This window comes from Podarcis muralis, chromosome 16 (genome assembly GCF_964188315.1).
Source record: "Podarcis muralis chromosome 16, rPodMur119.hap1.1, whole genome shotgun sequence".
Lineage (NCBI taxonomy): Eukaryota > Metazoa > Chordata > Lepidosauria > Squamata > Lacertidae > Podarcis > Podarcis muralis.
Window position 1 is genome coordinate 6,666,120 of NC_135670.1, and position 20,511 is coordinate 6,686,630.

The 20,511-nt window shown below is 44.5% G+C and overlaps 3 protein-coding genes across 3 annotated transcripts; 2 read left to right on the forward strand and 1 right to left on the reverse strand.

The window, feature by feature from the left end:
• Positions 1-460: 460 nt before the first annotated feature.
• On the reverse strand, positions 461-2,628 carry LOC114586852 (uncharacterized). The gene is made up of 2 exons (XM_028710686.2): positions 2,579-2,628; positions 461-1,202 (listed from the first exon to the last, which is right to left on the reverse strand). The coding sequence occupies exon 2, from the start codon at positions 1,182-1,184 to the stop codon at positions 693-695; it is 492 nt and encodes a 163-aa protein (XP_028566519.2). The 5' UTR covers positions 1,185-1,202; positions 2,579-2,628; the 3' UTR covers positions 461-692.
• A 3,209-nt stretch (positions 2,629-5,837) lies between these two features.
• On the forward strand, positions 5,838-7,539 carry LOC114586849 (uncharacterized). Its single transcript, XM_028710683.2, has 2 exons — positions 5,838-5,944; positions 6,786-7,539. Exon 2 carries the CDS (start codon positions 6,804-6,806, stop codon positions 7,305-7,307), a length of 504 nt encoding a protein of 167 aa, XP_028566516.2. The 5' UTR covers positions 5,838-5,944; positions 6,786-6,803; the 3' UTR covers positions 7,308-7,539.
• A 10,823-nt stretch (positions 7,540-18,362) lies between these two features.
• LOC114586848 (uncharacterized) lies at positions 18,363-20,079 on the forward strand. The gene is made up of 2 exons (XM_028710681.2): positions 18,363-18,451; positions 19,293-20,079. The coding sequence occupies exon 2, from the start codon at positions 19,314-19,316 to the stop codon at positions 19,842-19,844; it is 531 nt and encodes a 176-aa protein (XP_028566514.2). The 5' UTR covers positions 18,363-18,451; positions 19,293-19,313; the 3' UTR covers positions 19,845-20,079.
• The last annotated feature ends 432 nt before the right edge of the window (positions 20,080-20,511 follow it).

The window sequence follows — 20,511 nt, forward strand, 5'->3', positions numbered from 1 at the left end:
CTCGTGTATGCAATAATTTAAAACTTTATCAAAATACAGTATTTGACTGAGAGGCTGGATAATCCTGCACCATTTGACTACATTATCTCCCATCAAAAATATGTTATTGTCCAAAGTCTTGTAACATATCGATTACAAAAGCTGTAGTCCACAATACATTCCACACTGTGTACGTATGCAAATGTTGCAAAACTACAAAAGATTATCTAGCTATTATGACTGTTGCTTCTCTGAATAATTAATGGTTTGAGGCACTCTAAAAGGGGACTTGTTTTGAAAAAGGGGGAAATGATAATTCTCTCAAGGCGAATGGACCTTATTTTAACCACATAGAACTATACCATTCAGGGGGACAGAGAGAAAGTTTTAGTTTGGCCAAAAACTGCTTCAGAAAGCTGAGGCCCTGGACACCTTGCTATGCGGAACTGAGGCTTTACATTTAAAAACCAGGACAAACAGGTTATTAGAATGCAGAACAAGCTTTATTGAAAAGGTCAAAGTAAGAGCATTGAAAGGGGCAAAGAAGAAAATCGGTGTAGAAGGATCTTTTTTCTTCTGCACTCTGAAGCAAAGAACGGAGGATGAATTCCAGGAGCGATTGCTTGAGTTCATCTTTTCTGAACCATGGCCGATAGATCTGTATCAAGCCCTCTGATTATCAGTTCAGGATATGCTTCTCAGGTTCATTTGGCCTATGAACAGATGCTAAAACGACGCCCGAACTTCCTTCCCCTCCCGTAGCCCAAACCATAGCCGAAACCTCCAGAGCTTCCAAGGAGGCCAGACCCATAGCCCAAGCCCCCAAAGCCTCCTACGATCCCGGAACCACCAACGGCACATGGAGTGTTGCCTCCAACAGCCACAGGCTCACAGCTGGCAGAGAGGATGGGCCCTGGGATGGTCACAACGCAGGCAGGTGGCTGGACCACGACCTCTGCTGGTGGGATCTGGTTGATGGGTTTAGGGATAATCCCATCTAGGATGCCAAGGTTGGCTGCTCTTTCAGCACCTCCATAGCCATAGCCGAGACCACCAAATCCGTAGCCGAATCCTCCATTTCCATAGCCAAGACCTCCCAATCCATGGCCGAGACCACCATAGCCAAGACCTCCTGCTGAGCCAAACCCAACAGTGGGGGTGGAAGCACAGGATGGGACAGCGCAGGATGGACCACAGTCAACCATTGTTGGGTGGAGGTGAGTCTGAAACCAAAAACACCAAGGGAGAAAATAAGTGTGGGGTACATCACTTCAATGAGGGTGGGCCACAGTCAACCATGGGTGAAGAAGAATCTAAAGTATACAACTGAAGAACTGAGTTGAATATGGAGCATGAAAACCAAAGAGGGCCAAATAATTATAAAAGCTCAGATATAACATACTTCAGGGAGAGTCAGTGTGTAGTTTTTTTCTGATGTTGCAGACTTCAATTTGCATCAGACCCAACCAGCATGAACAACAGAGAACGGTGATGAGACTATAGGAACCTCACTATAACTACTGAGTGAGAACTACACCCCTGTGGTAGATGCTGTAGAAAAATAAGAAAATACTCACATACTTTGTTGGTCTCCATGTTTCCATGTTCGTGCTCTGAATCAAGAAGCTTGTTATGTCAACAATTCTATGAAGCATTTTTTGACAGGCTGGACCACTATAAACTATTATCAACCCACTATAAACTATTATCGACCCAATCTGTTATCTATTTACCTGGGATTAAGCATTAGTGAATACAATTGGGTTTACTTATTAGTAAAACGCAGAGTTTTGTGCTATAAAAGGCAGAAATGTGTGTATATATGTGTGTGTGTGTGTGTGTAAATGACATTTAGGAAGAGAGATAATAGAAACTGGTGCCACGTTCTAAATATCACAATGACCATATTTTTTGCTCTATAAAATGCACCAGACCACAAGACGCACCTAGTTTTTGGAGGAGGAAAACAAGAAAAAAAATATTCTGAATCTCAGAAGCCAGAACAGCAAGAGGGATCACTGCGCAGTGAAAGCAGCAATCCCTCTTGCTGTTCTGGCTTCTGGGATAGCTGCGCAGCCTACATTCACTCCATAAGATGCACACACATTTCCCCTTACTTTTTAGGAGGGAAAAAGTGAGTCTTATAGAGCAAAAAATACGGTATATTTAACAGGCATACATGACATTACCATGCAGATCTTCTCCTACTATGCTTGCTGAATGGCACAACCAGACTTCAACTCCCATCTGCCTCAGCCACCATAGACAATGGCCATGGAATATAGGAGCTATAGTTCATAAACATCTGCAAAGCCCCTGGTTCTCCTTCCCGGTTCTAAACATATGTCCAAAGAATCAGGGATGATTTATTTTATAAACCTGCAGGGGGTGAAGGAGGGATGGGGAACCTGTGCCCCTGAAGTTGTTGCAGGATCCCAAGTCCTCTCAGCCAGCATTCCCAATGGACAAGGATGATGGAAGCAACATTGCAAGGAACACAGGATGCCCATCCCTGCTCTAATTGGAAGAGCCATCTAGCCTTACTTTAATGTGAACCTATGACAAGCTTGGAAATATCCCCCCAAGAAAATAGGCTTACCTGCTGCTTTGGTGAGATGTAGTGAAGACAGGAGAGTCAGATGAAGCTGTTGGAGAAACTGGAAGAACTTTGAGCTTTTATACAGTTCTGCAAGCTGCCCCCGTCACCAAGGGACTGCCTCTTCTGACTAATTTTTTATTTAGTTGTTGACAATTTAATGCGCAAAATTACTTCACTAAGCACAAAAGGTCACAAAATTAAGTGGTTGTAATAATGAAAGACTAATAGTCTTAACACCATTCCCACTCCCTTCCTTTTAATTTTGCTGACTTCGAGTCTGATGCTTGAAACCAGATGCACCCAGAGGGAGCAGATAGAGATCTTCAAAGCGCTTTCATCAGCTTAAGGGACTCTAGGACATCATCAAAGATTTTGCATATGCATACCGGATTCTAAGAGATCTCCAGTATCAGTGTCCTCACGAAAATCCATCAGCACACAGTTGTACAGTGGTACCTCGGGTTAAGTACTTAATTCGTTCCGGAGGTCCGTTCTTAACCTGAAACTGTTCTTAACCTGAAGCACCACTTTAGCTAATGGGGCCTCCTGCTGCTGCTGCCGCACCACCGGAGCACAATTTCTGTTCTCATCCTGAAGCAAAGTTCTTAACCTGAAGCACTATTCTTGGGTTAGCGGAGTCTGTAACCTGAAGCATATGTAATCTGAAGCGTATGTAACCCAAGGTGCCACTGTATTCAGTTTTCCCTCATCTACACATTACTGCAGTGCAATTCTCTTTAATATCATACATTGTTGTGCCTTCTTTTCTTTAAGATATGCATTTGTAGGCACAGCTTACTCCAATGTATTCATTTTGCTACCCATTACAGTGCTACCTTGATTCTCGAATGACTTAGATGTCAAACAAATCAGCTCCCGAACCCCGAAAACCTGGAAGTAAGTGTTCCGGTTTTTGAATGTTTTTTGAAAGCCAAATGCCTGACACAATTTCCCCTTGACCGCAGGAAGCTCCTGCAGCCAATCGGAAGCCGCCCCTTGGTTTCCCAATGGTTTCAGGAGTCAAACGGATTAAGTTTGAGACCCAAGATTCCACTGTACTTGGATAACTGCCCTGGGAAATGCAGACAGCTACAGATTTTGTAGCACAGCAATGTTTCAGTTTGCACATTGTTTCAAAAAAAGCTGAATAAATTTTATTTTTCTTTAAGGGTCAATTGAATTGAATTTCTCTCCTATTCCTAAACTCACCTGCCTCTGTCACTGAAAAAACATTCCTGTTTCTACTTAAACTTACTCTACTTACTCTACTCTACTTACTCTACTTACTCTACTTGGTCCTTGTTCCCTACTGTCATGGTAGTGTATATGGTTCTGACAAGATATCACTGCACTCCCATCAGCTCCAGCCAGCATGGCCAATAGTCAGAAATTACGTGAGTGAAATCCACAAAAACTAGGGGGAATCCTGTTGGCTACCTCTGCCCTGCTTAAATTAAGCCTAAAGCAAATACATCCAATCCAGGAATGGGGAATCTGTGGAACCTCCTCTATTGCTGAGGTTCATATCCAAGGAAAAGTGTGCACAGTTCCCTATTCAGACCCGCTTCTTCTCATTTTGTAACAATGCCAGAGGCTGAGCTATAAATGGCCAATAGCTATGATAGCAGTGTTTGAAATTCACCAGGTGCCAGGCTCATTTTGCACCTGGCTATTGGCCACTTGCGACCGAGTGCAGATGCCCAGGCACGAGGATGGTGCCTGATGTCTCCACCATCTGGAGGTGCATGACTGGGGATCCTTGGCTCTTGGCTGTTTTCATACACTAGCAGCACATCCTGTAGAATTCTGTTATATTTTATCTGCACAATCAGAATGAACTTCATTCTGTTCTCAATGACCGACTTCAGGAACCAAAAGGTTGTATTAAAAAATACAACTTTTGAGCCCTCTGGCCCCAAAATGGCAACTAGGCATTCCGTTTTGGCAACTATAACCCTGGTTTAAGGAGCCATAGGTCACCTAGCTTATATACCTGAGCTTCCAACACTGTATGTATGTTCTATTTCCACTATCAGAGACTGTAAGCCTCTGAATACCAGTTGTGGGGAATCTCAGGTTGTGACTGTGCTGTTGCATTCAGATCTTGTTTGCAGACTTCCCATTAGGAGATCTGGTTGGCCACTGGGAGAATAGGATGCTGGGCTTAATGGGTCACCTTTAGCCTGATCCAGGAGGATTCTTTTTTAGAACTACATAAATTCTTGGAGAATGAGGGTATCAATGGTCACGAGCCATGATGACTATGTTCTATAGTCAGCACGCTTTTGTATACCTATTGCTGGAAATCACTGCTGTTGGATTCAGGCCATGATGGTGAGCTTTCCATAGACATGTGTGATAACAGAATGCTGAATTAGATGGGCCTTTGGTCTGATCCAGTCGACCATTTTTATGTCCTTAAATCCCTGGTTCTTCGAAAACAGCTGGCACTATATGAACCTTTTATTTCTTCAAATATCTTCTTTGAAAAGAATTCCCAAATAGTTGTGGAAATTCTCATACGCTTCCTTGCTTTATTGCGTACACTTATCCATACCTCGCTATATGGTACGTTTGCATCATTGAAGACTGGAAGAGCCTTGTTCTCAATGACCAACCAGATGTCTATGGGAAGCCCAGCAAGCACAAACTGAGCATAACAGCAACTCTTCCCCCCCAAAAAAATATTCTCGATTATAATGCATTTTTTGTATGTTATTTTCACTTAGTACAATATATGTCCATTCTTATGCACAATTTTGTACACATCAACTGGCTGCAGAACTGCATGAAATATTCGTGTAAGTGTGGATTTCATAGGAGTACACTGCTTCAGAAAACGCAACCTGGATCATTTCAGAAAACGCAACCTGGATCAAATTTCTCCCCCAATCTTACCTCCAACAGTGGAGGTTAAACATAAACAAAACCTGCTATGTGTTGTGCACAGAATGACTAACTAAAATCCTGGGTATTAAAGTCAATTAGACTTCTGAGAAAATCAACAACTATTTTGAAAATAATGAACGGGGACAAAACACCTTTTGATCTGCCTGCCAGGAGGAACAGACAAAAATTTTTATTTTTCTTAATCTTTTATTAACTTTGTCTTGTGGAAGAATAACTATGAAGAGAGTGGGGTGCTGTGAAAACACTTTTGCCTCGTTTCTTAATTAGGGCCATGATGCATTCCAAAAATTGCTTACTAATTAAAGCCGGAGGGGAAAGGAGGTGTATCCAAGCTGGATGTGGAGCCACCAGCAGATACAGATGAAATGGTATAAAAGGGCTCCCTGAGCTGAGATCTTCCAACAGCTTCCTTTGGCTTCATCTCCTTCACTTCATTTCTACTCCTCTGAGACTTTGGTAAGTCAAGTGTATGCATATATGATGTTATATCTGAATGATTCTTGCAGTGGTCAGAGCGTTCAGGTAACTGAACTCCAAGAGAAGGCTAAAATTCTATTACTCTGTGAATTGGGTAGATCTTCCTTCCACCAGGAACCTTACACTCTTAAGTTGTTGGCTGTCTTCTTTTCTATATGTACCTTATGAAATCAAATATTTAGCTGCCTGATTCTGAGCGTTAGTCCATCTAGCTCAGTTTTGGCCACACTGATCAGCTGTAGTTCTCCAGAGTTTCAAGAAGGGAATCTTTAGCAACTCAATCTGCAGATTCCAAGGACCAAACCTGGGATGTTCTGAATGAAAACCACGTGTTCGGCCACTGAACAATTGTCCTCCCCCTAAAATTATAGTAAGGTACTAATCTTCATGGTTCCAAATAAATACCTGACTCAAATGAGCATAGGGAGTTGTCCTGTACCATGACAGACCATTGGAATCCCTAGTTCAGTTTTACCTACTCAGATTGGCCGTTGTTCTACAGGCCTTGAAGCAGGGGACATTCCTAGACTATCCTGAAATTATCAGGGATTGGATTTGGGATCCACAACGAAGAGAAGGGCTGTAGTAACAAAAGCAGAGAAGAATAAAGGTTTCAGGCATAAGGGCTTAATGTTTTCAGAATTATCAAAGACAGCTGATTTTCAGTGATGGAGAAAGGAAAATGGTTTGAGTTTAGTGAACTGGGAATGGGTAAAATATCCTACTGCCACAGGATGATTATGTCTGAAATATTCTCCCCACTGTCCATTGAAGTGATGTACCCCACACTTATTTTGTCCCTTGGTGTTTTTGGTTTCAGACTCACCTCCACCCAACAATGGTTGACTGTGGTCCATCCTGTGCTGTCCCATCCTGTGCTTCCACCCCCACTGTTGGGTTTGGCTCAGCAGGAGGTCTTGGCTATGGTGGTCTCGGCCATGGATTGGGAGGTCTCGGCTACGGTTTTGGAGGACTCGGCTATGGATATGGAGGCCTGGGCTATGGAAATGGAGGTGCTGAAAGAGCAGCCAACCTTGGCATCCTAGATGGGATTATCCCTAAACCCATCAACCAGATCCCACCAGCAGAGGTCGTGGTCCAGCCACCTGCCTGCGTTGTGACCATCCCAGGGCCCATCCTCTCTGCCAGCTGTGAGCCTGTGGCTGTTGGAGGCAACACTCCATGTGCCGTTGGTGGTTCCGGGATCGTAGGAGGCTTTGGGGGCTTGGGCTATGGGTCTGGTCTCCTTGGAAGCTCTGGGGGCTTCGGCTATGGTTTGGGTTACGGGAGGGGAGCACTCCTTGGAAGGAAGTTCGGGCGCCGTTTTAGCATCTGTTCATAGACCAATTAAACCTGAGAAGCATATCCTGAACTGATAATCAGAGGGCTTGATACAGATCTATCGGCCATGGTTCAGAAAAGCTGAACTCAAGCAATCGCTCCTGGAATTCATCCTCCGTTCTTTGCTTCAGAGTGCAGAAGAAAAAAGATCCTTCTTCACCGATTTTCTTCTTTGCCCCTTTCAATGCTCTTACTTTGACCTTTTCAATAAAGCTTGTTCTGCATTCTAATAACCTGTTTGTCCTGGTTTTTAAATGTAAAGCCTCAGTTCCGCATAGCAAGGTGTCCAGGGCCTCAGCTGTCTGAAGCAGTTTTTGGCCAAACTAAAATTGGAACATTTGCAGGACATCTTTCTCTCTGTCCCCCTGAATGTTATAGTTCTTTGTGGTTAAAATAAGGTCCATTCGCCTTGAGAGAATTATCATTTCCCCCTTTTTCAAAACAAGTGCTGGGTCCCCTTTTAGAGCGCCTCAAACCATTAATTATTCAGAGAAGCAACAGTCATAATAGCTAGGTAATCTTTTGTAGTTTTGCAACATTTGCATACATACACAGTGTGGAATGTATTGTGGAATGCAGCTTTTGTAATCGATATGTTACAAGACTTTGGACAATAACATATTTTTGGTGGGTGATAATGTAGTCAAATGCTGCAGGATTATCCAGCCTCTCAGTCAGATACTGTATTTTGATAACAGTTTTAAATTATTGCATACACGAGTTAAAGAAATATATTAAGCACATTTAAACCTTGACTTCATTTTTTGATCTGTAATCAGCATTTAAAGCCATCCAAACTAGTGGCAATCACCACATCTTCTGGTACTGAATCTAGAAGTTTATGCATTTTGTGAAGAACTATATCCTTTTGTTTCCACTGAATTCTGCAAGATGCTGGTCCCCTGCATGACCCCTGCTTCTAGCAATATGAGAAAGGGAGGAAAAAGTCTCTCTATACATGTTCTCGAATTCTGAGAGACAGAAATCCTCAGAATGTCCACGAGGTGGTTGTGTTAGCAGACCAATAAGCCTTGAAGAGGAGGAGAGAGGCAAGCAAACTGCACAGAGAAAGGTGCGAAGTCAAGTCAGTAGCACCTAGTGCCCCAGCTCCCCAGTTAAAATGGCAAAAGCTGTAGACATCTTGCCCTAATAATAATAATAATAATAATTTTTATTTATACCGAACTCTCCCCGGCCAGAGCCTGGCTCAGGACAGCTAACACCAGTAAAATTACAGTAAAAACATACCAGAAAAACCCCCGATTTAAAATACAGGTTAAAATTCAATTTAAAATGCAGCCTCATTTTAAAAGTAGCCCATAGATCAAAACCATAAGGGGAAAGAAACATGAGTCAGACTGAGTCCAAACCAGTCCAAGCCCTCCCAAAAGGTCAAACTCTGTAAAATGAGGTTTGAGAAAGCCGCAAGCTTTGACACCGAGTTAATGGAGGAAGTTTTAATGAATAACAACACACATTGGGCATCTCTAGACACAGGTACAGGAATCGCTTTATTAAGAGAAGATCTAAATACTTCCACAAATATGTTTCCTCACGAAACAGCAAAAGTCACAGACCGCATCCAGATTAGCTCCCAGTGTCTGAGGCAAAGATTTACTGGAGAGGGAAAGATGAGCCAAAATTCTTAGGCAGAATATACTGGGAGCCGGAGAGAATGGTTGACTGGTTCTGGGCTGGTAGGAGGCTATGGCTATGGGTCTGGTCTCCTTGGAAGCAACTTCGGTGGCTACCTTGGAGGTTCCCTTTATGGCCTGAGGAGGGGTGGGCTCTTTGGAAGGAAGGCCCTGCTGGGACGTCGTGGTAGTGTGTGCTATTAGATATATTGGACTCTTGAAGAACAAATGTGTGATGATGACAGGAATGACCCTCAACGGAAAAAGACGATGGAGATCCATTACTGAGTGTCTCATTCTGAATTCTGAAAAATCTGAGCTTTTGGGACCATCATCAAGCCCAACAGCTTTTAAATGGCTCTCAGCAACCTTTCCTTACTCCTTTTCAAGTCTTTCCTCAAAGTCTGTAGACCAGTAATAAGTTCAGAGCCACGTTCCATTGTGTGTGCTTTTTCCTTGTTCATTTCTGCTTCTTGTACAATTCCCCCCTCAATATTTTCAATAAAGCTCATGCTGAATTCAAATATGTCTCTCTTTCTTGGTTTGTTACCTGCTCTTATTTCTCAAAAGGAAATGGGGGGGGGGGAGAGTGTATTCTCTCACGCTGGAACAGTTTTGGAGTATTTTGTCCTAGGGAGTTCCTGAGCTAACAGAGAACCGAAGGGAGGACATACTAGGCTCATAAGTTAGTGGAAGAATGGGAAACTGCATGAATTCAATATTTATCGCATTTGTATCCTACCCTTTCTTCAGGGAGCTCAAGGTAGAACATATAGTCCTCCTCCTCCCCATCTTATCCTCACAACAATCCTATGAATTTTGTTAGGCTGAGAGTGAGTTGACTGGCACAAGCTCACCCAGTGACCTTCATGGCCAAGTGGGGCTTTGAACTCTATTTCCCCAGGTCTTAGTCCAACATTCTAACCACTACACAACACTGGCTCCTTGGGCTTCCCAAATGTTCCTAAGGTACAACTCCAACCATCCCTGGCCACTGGTTGTACTTTGTTTTGGACCTAATATTTCTTAAAGTCTAACAGGAACCAAGTTAAATCTTCTTTGGGGTGGAAGGCGGATGCTCTCTGTGCAACCTGTCCAAAGAGAGATCCTTACTGTTGACTTAGGAGCATCCCTTCATTATTGAGGAGTTGGAGGATAGGTATATAGGAAGCTGCTTTACACTGAATCACACTGTTGGGTCCATCTAGATCAGTGCTGTCTTTAGTGTCCGGCAGTGGTTTTCTGAGCTCGACTTGGAGATGCCAGGGAGTGCCTTCTGCATGCAAAGCAGGTGCTCTACCATGGCAACATGGTCCTTCCTGTAGAAGTAAAACAGAATCCCAGTCCTTATGATTCTGAATAAAAGGCTGGTTTAAGTAGGGGCATCAGGAGCTACTTCATATGGAGTGAGACCGTTGGTTCATACAGCTCTGTATTGTCTATGCTGACTGTCAGTAGCTATCCAGGGTTTCCGATAGGGGTCTTTCCCAGCCCTGGTTGGAGATGCAATGGATTGAAACTTGGATATTCTGCATGCAAAGCAGGTACTCTGCAACTGATATGTGGCTCTGTGAAATCTTAGTCAAAGACAAGTGGAACAAGGGGTCTTCCTCAGTGCTCACGTCTCAGGGTTCGTGCTGAGGAGGGCTGCACTGAGGAGCAATGGCCGGAGTCTCCCCCTCCCCCTGCTCCTGAATCTTCCCAGGAGCAGTGGGACAGTATATGTCAGGAGCATAGCCGAGCCAAGAGATGAAGGAGATGGAAGAGAAACAGGGTGTGACTCTCAACATGAAAGACTGCAATTAGAGCAGGAGGAAGTGGGCTCGGCCCCCTTTCTCCAAGTGTTCACTGAGTTAGTTAGAGCAGACACAGAAAGCTCACAAGACGAGGGAGGGGAAGAGATAGACAGCACTGGAGGGGTTGTTGTTTTTATTGTTGTTTAGTCGTTTAGTCGTGTCCGACTCTTCGTGACCCCATGGACCAGAGCACGCCAGGCACTTCTGTCTTCCACTGCCTCCCACAGTTTGGACAAACTCATGCTGGTATCTTCGAGAACACTGTCCCACCATCTCGTCCTCCGTCGTCCCCTTCTCCTTGTGCCCTCCATCTTTCCCAACATCAGGGTCTTTTCCAGGGAGTCTTCTCTTCTCCTGAGGTGGCCAAAGTCTTGGAGCCTCAGCTTCACGATCTGTCCTTCCAGTGAGCACTCAGGCCTGATTTCCTTAAGAATGGATAGGTTTGATCTTCTTGCAGTCCATGGGACTCTCAAGAGTCTCCTCCAGCACCATAGTTCAAAAGCATCAATTCTTCGGCGATCAGCCTTCTTTATGGTCCAGCTCTCACTTCCATACATCACTAAGGGGTTACTAAGCAACAATCAGATAGGCAGAGGACTGAGCGCTCATCCTTGGACAGTGTAGATTTCCCCCCTTCCCTCTGCTCACGTCCAAAGTGCTGAAAAGGTCAGATTGCAACAGTAGTGCAAAAGGGGAAAGGTGGGACGTTGGCATTTTTCCTGTTGTGACACAAGTGATTTCTCAGAATGACCAGCTGATTTCTATGAAGCAGAGGGCTGTAGCCATGCTCTGATTGTATTGTGAATAAATGAAACCATTGAAAACTGCCAGAGACTCGTTAATTCTTATCTGGGCTTGGAAGCCTGCCTGGAAATCATTATGGTATAGATTTGGAATACAGTGGTTTGCAGAGCGACATAGTTCAGAAGACAGAAGTTGGGAAGAACTGGGTGGTGAACAGCTAGGAGGAGGAGAACTGGGGGAGAGAGAGTTAATAGACTCTCTTTCACTGGAAAGCATTCATCTGCTCAGCCCAAGGTCAAGGAGAGCAGATAAGGTGGCAGCACAGAAAGCAAAGTGCTTGTGAGATCAGGTTGCAAGACATGGATGTGACGTGGATGACAAGGGGGGAAGTGGGTGGAATCCTTAATTGGGAGCACCTTCATTCCTAGAAATGGATTCTTTGTTCTCTCACTGTGATCATTAAAGTTTCTAACTGGTAAGAGACTCCTTTTGCTTTGTTCTGCTTATCTACTGCCAAAGGGGGTGGGGAGCCATGTACCTGAAGCCTGACATCACGTAATTTGTAATACACAATTTATTGCCACCACTTGGGTCATATTTATAAATATGACCCAAGTGGTGGCAGCAAATTGTGTATTACTGAGGGTCCTAGGCCATGAAGGGCTTTAAAGGTCAAAACCAGCACCTTAAATCTGACCCTGTACTCCACCGGGAGCCAGTGCAGCTGGAAAAGCACTGGGTGAATATGCTCCCATGGCAGAGACCCCGTGAGGAGCCTCGCTGCAGCATTCTGAACCCGCTGGAGTTCCTGAGACAGCTTCAATGGCTGTAATTTGCTCACCTGATGAAGTCTCTCCCCTCAAACTATTGTGTATCTATTTACTGCATTCTTATCCACTCTTCAGCTAAGACAGTTTGCAGAACAGCTTACTGAGATTATGAAGCCCGTCCCTGCCCTTTGGCTTAAAACTAAAAAGACACAACACAAGTCAAAAGTTGCTGGCTCCAAGTGAGCTGATGGAGCTCCCGTTTCCTCCCTCCCTGCTCCCTCTGCCACAGCCTGGTAGAATTACAACAGTTAGCTGATAGCTGGCAGAGGAAGGAACCTGGTGGAGCTGCTCTCTCAAAGGAGCCAACAGAGTGGTTTTGCTTCCCTCCTCTTTCTCTCTGCTCCCTCTCCCGCAGCCTGATGGAATGGCATTGGTGGGCTGAAAGCTGACAGAGGGAGGACCCTAATGGAGCTGTCTTCTCAGCAGAGCTGAGGGAGGGGCCCTGCTGCTGTACCCCCACCTCTGCTGAATTGGCTGCTGCGAGATAACAAGTGAGGGAAAGGAAATGCCTGATGCAGCTGACACAGGCTCAGCAAACTTTTCTGCAGGGGGCCGGTCCACTGTCCCTCAGACCTTTTGGGGGCCGGACTATATTTTGAAAAAATTAATAATGAATCAATTCCTATGCCCCACAAATAACCCAGAGATGCATTTTAAATAAAAGGACACATTCTATTCATGTAAAAACATGCTGATTTCCAAAGCTTAATCCGACTGCCTGTCTGTCTGTCTGTGGTTACATCCTCCTCACCCTGGAGGCTGCTTGCCTGCTTTGTTGCCACATTCTTCCTCCTTGGCATCTGATGCTGCTGAGGCTGAAACAGCAGTATTGGCAAGAGGTATGCAGCAGAGCAAAGGTCCGTATAGTAAAAGCCATCCACCCTAGACAGCATCTTAAAAAGCAGAGACATCACCTTGCCAACAAGGGTCCGTATAGTTAAAGCTATGGTTTTCCCAGTAGGGATGTATGGAATTGAGAGCTGGACCATAAAGAAGGCTGATCGCTGAAGAATTGATGCCTTTGAATTCTGGTGCTGGAGGAGACTCTTGAGAGTCCCATGGACTGCAAGAAGATCAAACCTCTCCATTCTGAAGGAAATCAGCCCTGAGTGCTCACTGGAAGGAAAGATCGTTGGATGCCATAAACAAAGCTTTACAGCCTGTTTCCACCAGATAAGAATCTGATACGTTGCTTCTTTCAGAGACTTGCATAGTCTTCATAGACTTTCAGAGACTTACATTTATTTGGTTTTATGTTTTCAAGAGTGCATATTTTGTGACTTTCGGAGATTCATAAATTTCCTGTTTATGTGTTTTCATATATTTCATATTATATAAAGAGTGTATATTGATATTGTATCATTGTATTTGGTCATTGTGTTGCCTTGGATATTACTAGCTATTCCTCAGCAGCTTCCACAGCCCTTGCACACGAGTACCTCGGGTTAAGAACTTAATTCGTTCTGGAGGTCCATTCTTAACCGGAAACTGTTCTTAACCCGAGGTACCACTTTAGCTAATGGGGCCTCCTGCTGCCACTGCACCGCCACCGCGCAATTTCTGTTCTCTTCCTGAAGCAAAGTTCTTAACCCGAGGTACTATTTCTGGGTTAGCGGAGTCTGTGACCTGAAGCGTCTGTAACCCGAGGTACCACTGTACTCACTTTTCTGCCTGCCTGTGCCATCTGCCTGCTGCTCTGTCATCATGTTGCAGTTGCCACCTATTGGCACCAATGAGAACTACACCATGACAACATTTTTCCCCCATACAGAAATATAGTAGAGAGGGAAAGAGGCAGGGGGTAACCTTTGGCTCGTATTTAATCTGGGATTGTAAAAAGACCTTCCACAACTTGTCCATTCTCACAATATGTAAGAGTTGTAGCAGGGTGAAGATACAAGCAGTCATTGTTAGCATGAGAATTGGAGTGTTAGCAGTGTGGCTTTGTTTTAATATGAGAATTATTGAAACCTATGCGGTCAGTGGAAAATTTATTTGCATTCCTTTTTATATATCTATAAAAATTTAAATTCATTTTCACTTTTAACAATTATCATCACAATCATTTTACAAATAGAATACTCATAATTCCCTCTACCCCTCCATGGGTTCCCTAGATCAAATTGCATCATATCATATTCTCCATATTTTCTTAAAACTCAGTTTTTATCATAGTTCTCGTTTCATTGCAAGAGTTGTTGTTTTTAAATCCTGCCAATGTTTTTAATTGTTTACAGTGTTCTTTCAAGTGACTTATAAAATTTTCCCATTCTTTATTAAATTTATTGTCCTCTTAATCTCTGATTTTCCCAGTCTCTTTTGCCATTTTGGCATAGTCCATCATTTTTAGCAACCATTCTTCTTTTGTAGGTAGTTTGTCCTCCTTCCATCTTTGGGCAAGTAGGATCCGAAATTTTTATTTGCATTCCGTAGCTCAGGACTGCAATACCCCAAGGACCGCCTCTCCCCATATAAACTGACTCAGGAAACTGTGGCCCTCCCAATGATGATGGATTCCAACTCCCAACATCCCTAAGGGTGGACCACACTGGCTGATGAGGAGTTGGGAGTCAAATAAATTCTCTCCCATCCCCAATGAAGGGAATGGGGACATTTGCAACCTCCCTGAGAAGCATGGCTGGGTTTGTACAGCTCATCTTTTAATGTCTCATCAAATTCTCTTGAAGAGGAACCTCCAGATTTTGAGTCAAATATTCCAACTGGGCAATTTTTAAGGACGGCTCTATATTAGAACCTTTTCCCTTGCTTCTGGCATTGCTGACCTACAAAAGCTGAGCTGACGAAGCATTGGGGAGGTACTGAAGTCAGAGTTTCTCCCAACATCCCTCAAGGATTTCAAGGCTCTTGGCTAGGGAGCTCCACACATGCTAATTCAGAACAGATCGAGACATTTCTTTGCCTAATTGCTTCGTGGCTTTACCACATTCTCTGTGATCACAGCTTCCTAAGGCATCAAGTGGCCAATGCACCTTCTTCTCTGTTAGCATTCTGCTGACCTAATGGCTGTTACCATTAGTTGGAAGAAAACACCTCTGACCCTGTTTTTTAATTGCAACCACCTCCCCAACAAATCCATTGATTTTTCTGCACACTGAATCATTCCTGAAACTCAACCTCAGTCCACCTGTTGGAAGGCAAGAGTGAAGGCATAGGAGGTACTGAGATCAACTGGGTGGTTTTCACTGATGTCCATGCTAAGCTGAAAACTCTCTCCTTCAGAGGGAATGTAAACTTGGGGGTTGGACTAGATGACCCTTGGGTCCCTTCTGACTCTAAGAGTCTATGATTCATCAAAAGCAGGCAACCTCCCATCCATCTGATCTAGGGAACCATTCACTGACTCAGCCTTATTGGTTGAGTTTATTGGTTCTCATCCAGTCTCTTACTGAGGAAAGACAATGGTTTAGCACAGGTTTCCTCAACCTCGGCCCTCCAGAAGTTTTTTGGCCTACAACTCCCATGGTCCCTAGCTAGCAGGACCAGTGGTCAGGGATGATGGGAACTGTAGCCTCAAAACATCTGGAGGGCCAAGGTTGAGGAAGCCTGGTCTAGCACATCCACTGCCTCACCTGCAGATGTCAAGAAGAAGCAGAGCTGTGTGTCACTAGCATATTGGCGAAAACATACTCCAAAACTGTATACAACTCAACTCAGCAGTTTCATGTAGATGTTAAACAGCATAAGCAATAAGATTGAACCCCGAGGAACCCCATATTGAAGGCTCCATGGGGCTGAACAGCACTCATCAAGCATAATCCTCTGGAAAAGACCATGCCATGCCATCCACCCCTAACTCATACTATTGCTCAGGCATAGGCCAACTCGGCCCTCCAGAAGTTTTGGGACTACAACTCCTATGATCCCTAGCTAACAGAACCAGTGGTCAGGGATGATGGGAACTGTAGTCCCAAAACATCTGGAGGGCCAAGTTTGACGTAGAAAATCAGTTTCCTCCAAGAATGCCTGGATCCGTTCCATGACCACCCACTCAGGAGCCTTGCTCTGGAGAGGATTGGCAAGTGGTCAGTAATTACTTAGATTTTCTGAATCCACAAAGGGTTTCTTGTGTGGTATCACCACTGTCCCCTTCAAGCAGGCAGGGACACACACCCCTCTTGCAATGAGGCATTAATTGTCTCCCTGGCCCAGCAGCTGTCCCCTCCCTCCTAATTTTTATCAGCCAAGAGGGGCAAGGGTCCAGAGTGCAAGTGGTTTTGCCCTGACTGATCAAAGCACCTTGTCCACATCCTCAAGCCTTACTAACTGAAACTCACCTAGTGTTACAAAACTAGACAGAGCTCTGGACACCTCTTGAGGTTCAACTGATGTAAACAGTGGAGTCAAGGTATGGAAGCAATTCTATCCTCGAAATGCTTTGCAAACAAGCTGCCATTTTTTCCCCTTCGCCTCCTTCAGGCCAGAATGTAAAAGGCTCAACACTACCTGGAAAAGCTCTGTTGGACGACACAAGGAGGATGCGATGGAGGCAGCAAAGTATACCGTTTTCACCAGGTAGGCTTGATGATGAGCTGTCATCAGTCTTCAACTGCATTCCACTGGTGTTTTCCTCCACTCATGCTCACATGGACATAATCTGAGCATGACTTAGTTCAGAGGTGGGAAAATTTTGATCATCCTAGTATTACTGAGCTCCACTCTCATCACCCTCACAAAGCTCCTGTGCAACCAACTGGCTGGGGAGTATCCCCCATGGTTTAGTTGGTTTGGAAATAGGTCGGAGATGGGATGGGTCTCTGTCAACTCTTACAACTGTCACTCCAACTGGAGCTCCACCAACTCACATCAGCACCAGCAAACATGGCCAAGGGACATGGATGATGGGAATTGTAAAAGGTAAAGGGACCCCTGACAGTTAAGTCCAGTCACGAACAAATCTGGGCTCATCTCGCCTTACAGGCTGAGGGAGCCGGAATCTGTCCGCTCCGCAGACAGTTTTTCCGGGTCATGTGGCCAGCATGACTAAGCCGCTTCTGGTGCAATGGAAACCAGAGCAGCACACGGAAACACCGATTACCTTCCCGCCAGACTGGTACCTATTAATCTACTTGCACTTTTTGGTGTGCTTTTGAACTGCTGGGTTGGCAGGAGCTGGGACCGAGCAACGGGAGCTCATCCTATCATGGGGACTCGAACCACCGACCTTTTGATCGGCAAGCCCAAGGTTTAGACCACAGCGCCGCCCGAGTCCCTGATGGGAGTTGTAATTCAGTAATATTTGGAGGGTCACAGGTCCCCCACACCTGATTTAGTTTCAAACAAGGTGGAGTGGAAGAAACTGTTCAGTTTTGGTTCTCATTTCTCTCTCTCTCTTAAATTCAAATCTTCACATTTGAACAGAAATTCACCAACATTTTAGTGCAACTTTTGCCTACATTTTGTATGCTAATTTCACTATCAATTTTATGCAGATTTCCCTCTAATATACACATTTTTGTACAGATTGGTTGGAGGAATACATATTCAAATATGAAGAAGTGAACGTTTTGAAGTTTGGGTGTGTTTCAGATCACCTTTTTTGAGACATGCTAAATGATTTCTCATTAAAATGCAGACATAATCAAATTTACTTCCAATCCATAGATGTAACCTTCCGTAGATGCATGCACATTTCTTTGCAAAGCAATTTAAAACATAATGGTGCAGTTATTTGAGTTGGCTTCATCATTTTTTAATGAGGACTATTAAGCTACTGCTACCTGCACGTAGCTTGTGTTGCAAATAAATTACAATCATTGCAAGCATTAAATGATGGAAAGATTATAATGAATGCTTTTTGAAGTGCTTTGATGATCTGGGTGTAAATTGGAGAACACCATGCTGAGGTCAATGCTAGAGGGAAGATTAAAAATGTTAAGAGTCTTCATACTGCATTGTGACAAAAGCAAGTTAATCCTTAAGTTCCTTCTGCTTAGTCAGGCAAATTTCTGCACATGAAAATAAATTTGTCTCCGGCAAAGGAGAAATTTAACGAGAAAAGGGTTGTGTCCAAGCCAGTAGGGAGGCTGGAAGAAGAGTATAAAAGCTTAGACTTCTCTCCAAAATTCCATCAGCTTCATTTGACTCTCCCGTCTTCACAACAGCATCTTCCCAAAGAAGCAGGTGAGTATGTTTTCTTGAAGGTGTTTTCATTCTTATAGAAAGTTTAGGTTTTCTTGGAAGTATTTTCATTCTTATAGAAAGTTTAGGTAAATCTAGGCTTAGTTGGAACTTCCACTAGACTCTACAATTCTTCAGTACTGGGATAGCTAACCTTTGACCATCCAAATGATTCTGGATCACCACTTCCATCACTTTGGACCATGCTGATCTGGTCTGGTGGAAGTTCTAGTCCCGCAACATCTGGAGGGCCACAGATTCTAAATGGGGTCATGTAGAATGGCTCCCCTCACCTGTAACCCACCAGATGATGCTAGACTACAGCTCCCATCATTATTGATCATTGTTGGTCATGCTGGCTACTTCCAATGGGAGCTGGAGTCCGGCAACATCTAGAGTCCCACAAGTTAGCTTTGAAACACTGCTTTGAAACACTAGCTTCTTAGCTAGATGGTTCAGATTCTCCCTGAATGCTGGTTGTTGTAGACATCCCAGAAATTCTGGGCTGACCAGTGTTGAAAATGAAATGCTGGACAAATTGAGATGTGGGGTCTGATCTGGCATGCCATTTAGATTCTTTGTTCCACCCTCTTTTCCTACTCCCAACCACAAGTGGCCTCCAAAAAGTTGCCTGAAAAGGGATGCAGCCCTCCGGTGGAAGAGGGTATCCCACCTCAGAAATAAACTCTAAAGAAGTAGGGGAGCTATTATGATACATTAAAAACACAGGCTCTCTCATTTGCAGAATAAGGGTACAGAGATTGTGCAGTGAGTGGGAGAAGATGCAAATTGCATATACCCTTTGTGATTCTGAGTCATATCTGTTTCTCAAAATTTGTTCTAGATTCATCCCATCTCTGAAACCATGGTTTCCTGTGGCCCATCCTGTGCTGTCCCATCCATTGCTTCCTGCCCCACTGTTGGGTTTGGATCAGCAGGAAGTCTTGGCTCCGGAGGTCTTGGCTATGGTGGTTTTGGCTATGGAGGCCTTGGCTCTGCCGGTTTTGGCTATGGCGGTCTTGGCCATGGTGGCTTTGGCTATGGCAGTGGTTATGGCATTGGTTCAGGAGCAAGCACCAACTCAGCACAGCTTGGCACCTTGGATGGGATTATCCCACAACCCATCAACCAGATCCCACCAGCAGAGGTCGTGATCCAGCCACCTGCCTGCGTTGTGACCATCCCAGGGCCCATCCTCTCTGCCAGCTGTGAGCCTGTGGCTGTCGGAGGCAACACTCCATGTGCCGTTGGTGGGCTGGCAGGAGGCTTTGGTGGCTATGGGGGTGGCCTTCTTGGAAGCTATGGGGGTTATGGCTTGGGCTCTGGCAGCTTCAGAAGGGGTGGAATCATTGGAAGGAAGTCTCTTGTGGGACGTTGTGGGAGCGTTTGCTTGTAGACTGATCCAACCTGAGAAGAATATCCTTATGAAACAACCATTGACCAGAGAACTCGATACAGATCCATAGGCCTTGGTTCGGAAGAGCTGACTCCAAAGAACCACTGCTGAAGCTGGGCACTTCATTATCTCCCCACCTTTGCTTTGAAGTCCATGGGGCCAAGATGCTTCTGTGTTCTTTTCATGGACTCTTCTGCAACTATTAATGCCATTTCTGTGACCTTTTAATAAAGCTTTTGCAGCCTTCGGATAACACGTGTGTTTTCGTTTTTCACCATTGGCATCCATTCCACACTGCACAGTTTCTCGAAGCTCACAATGCTGAAGCACCTTTCTTGTCCAAACTTAAATGTGGGTTGGCTAGGCAGGAGTACACCTCATTATCCCTGACATTTAGCCTTGCTGGCTGGGGCAGGTGGGAAATGACTTCCAACCACTTCTGGAGGGCAATAGGTTCTCCACTCCTGGTTCTCATTGAGGGGTATTCCCCTTGATCTACAAAGCTGAAGAAAGTGGGGTTGAGGAGCAATTTGGCTTATTTGTTTCCCTTTCATCTAACCACCCATGATTAGGAGCACTCCACATTGCAACGTTTTTATTGTAGGTTCCACTTGTGTGGCTATTAAGGACCTCGGTACATAGTTAAACTATGAAACTCACTCCCAGA

Bases quoted from the DNA above. Each gene is read 5' to 3' on its own strand.
- LOC114586848 (XM_028710681.2), top strand. From the start codon at position 19,314: ATGGTTTCCTGTGGCCCATCCTGTGCTGTCCCATCCATTGCTTCCTGC.
- LOC114586852 (XM_028710686.2), bottom strand. From the start codon at position 1,184: ATGGTTGACTGTGGTCCATCCTGCGCTGTCCCATCCTGTGCTTCCACC.
- LOC114586849 (XM_028710683.2), top strand. From the start codon at position 6,804: ATGGTTGACTGTGGTCCATCCTGTGCTGTCCCATCCTGTGCTTCCACC.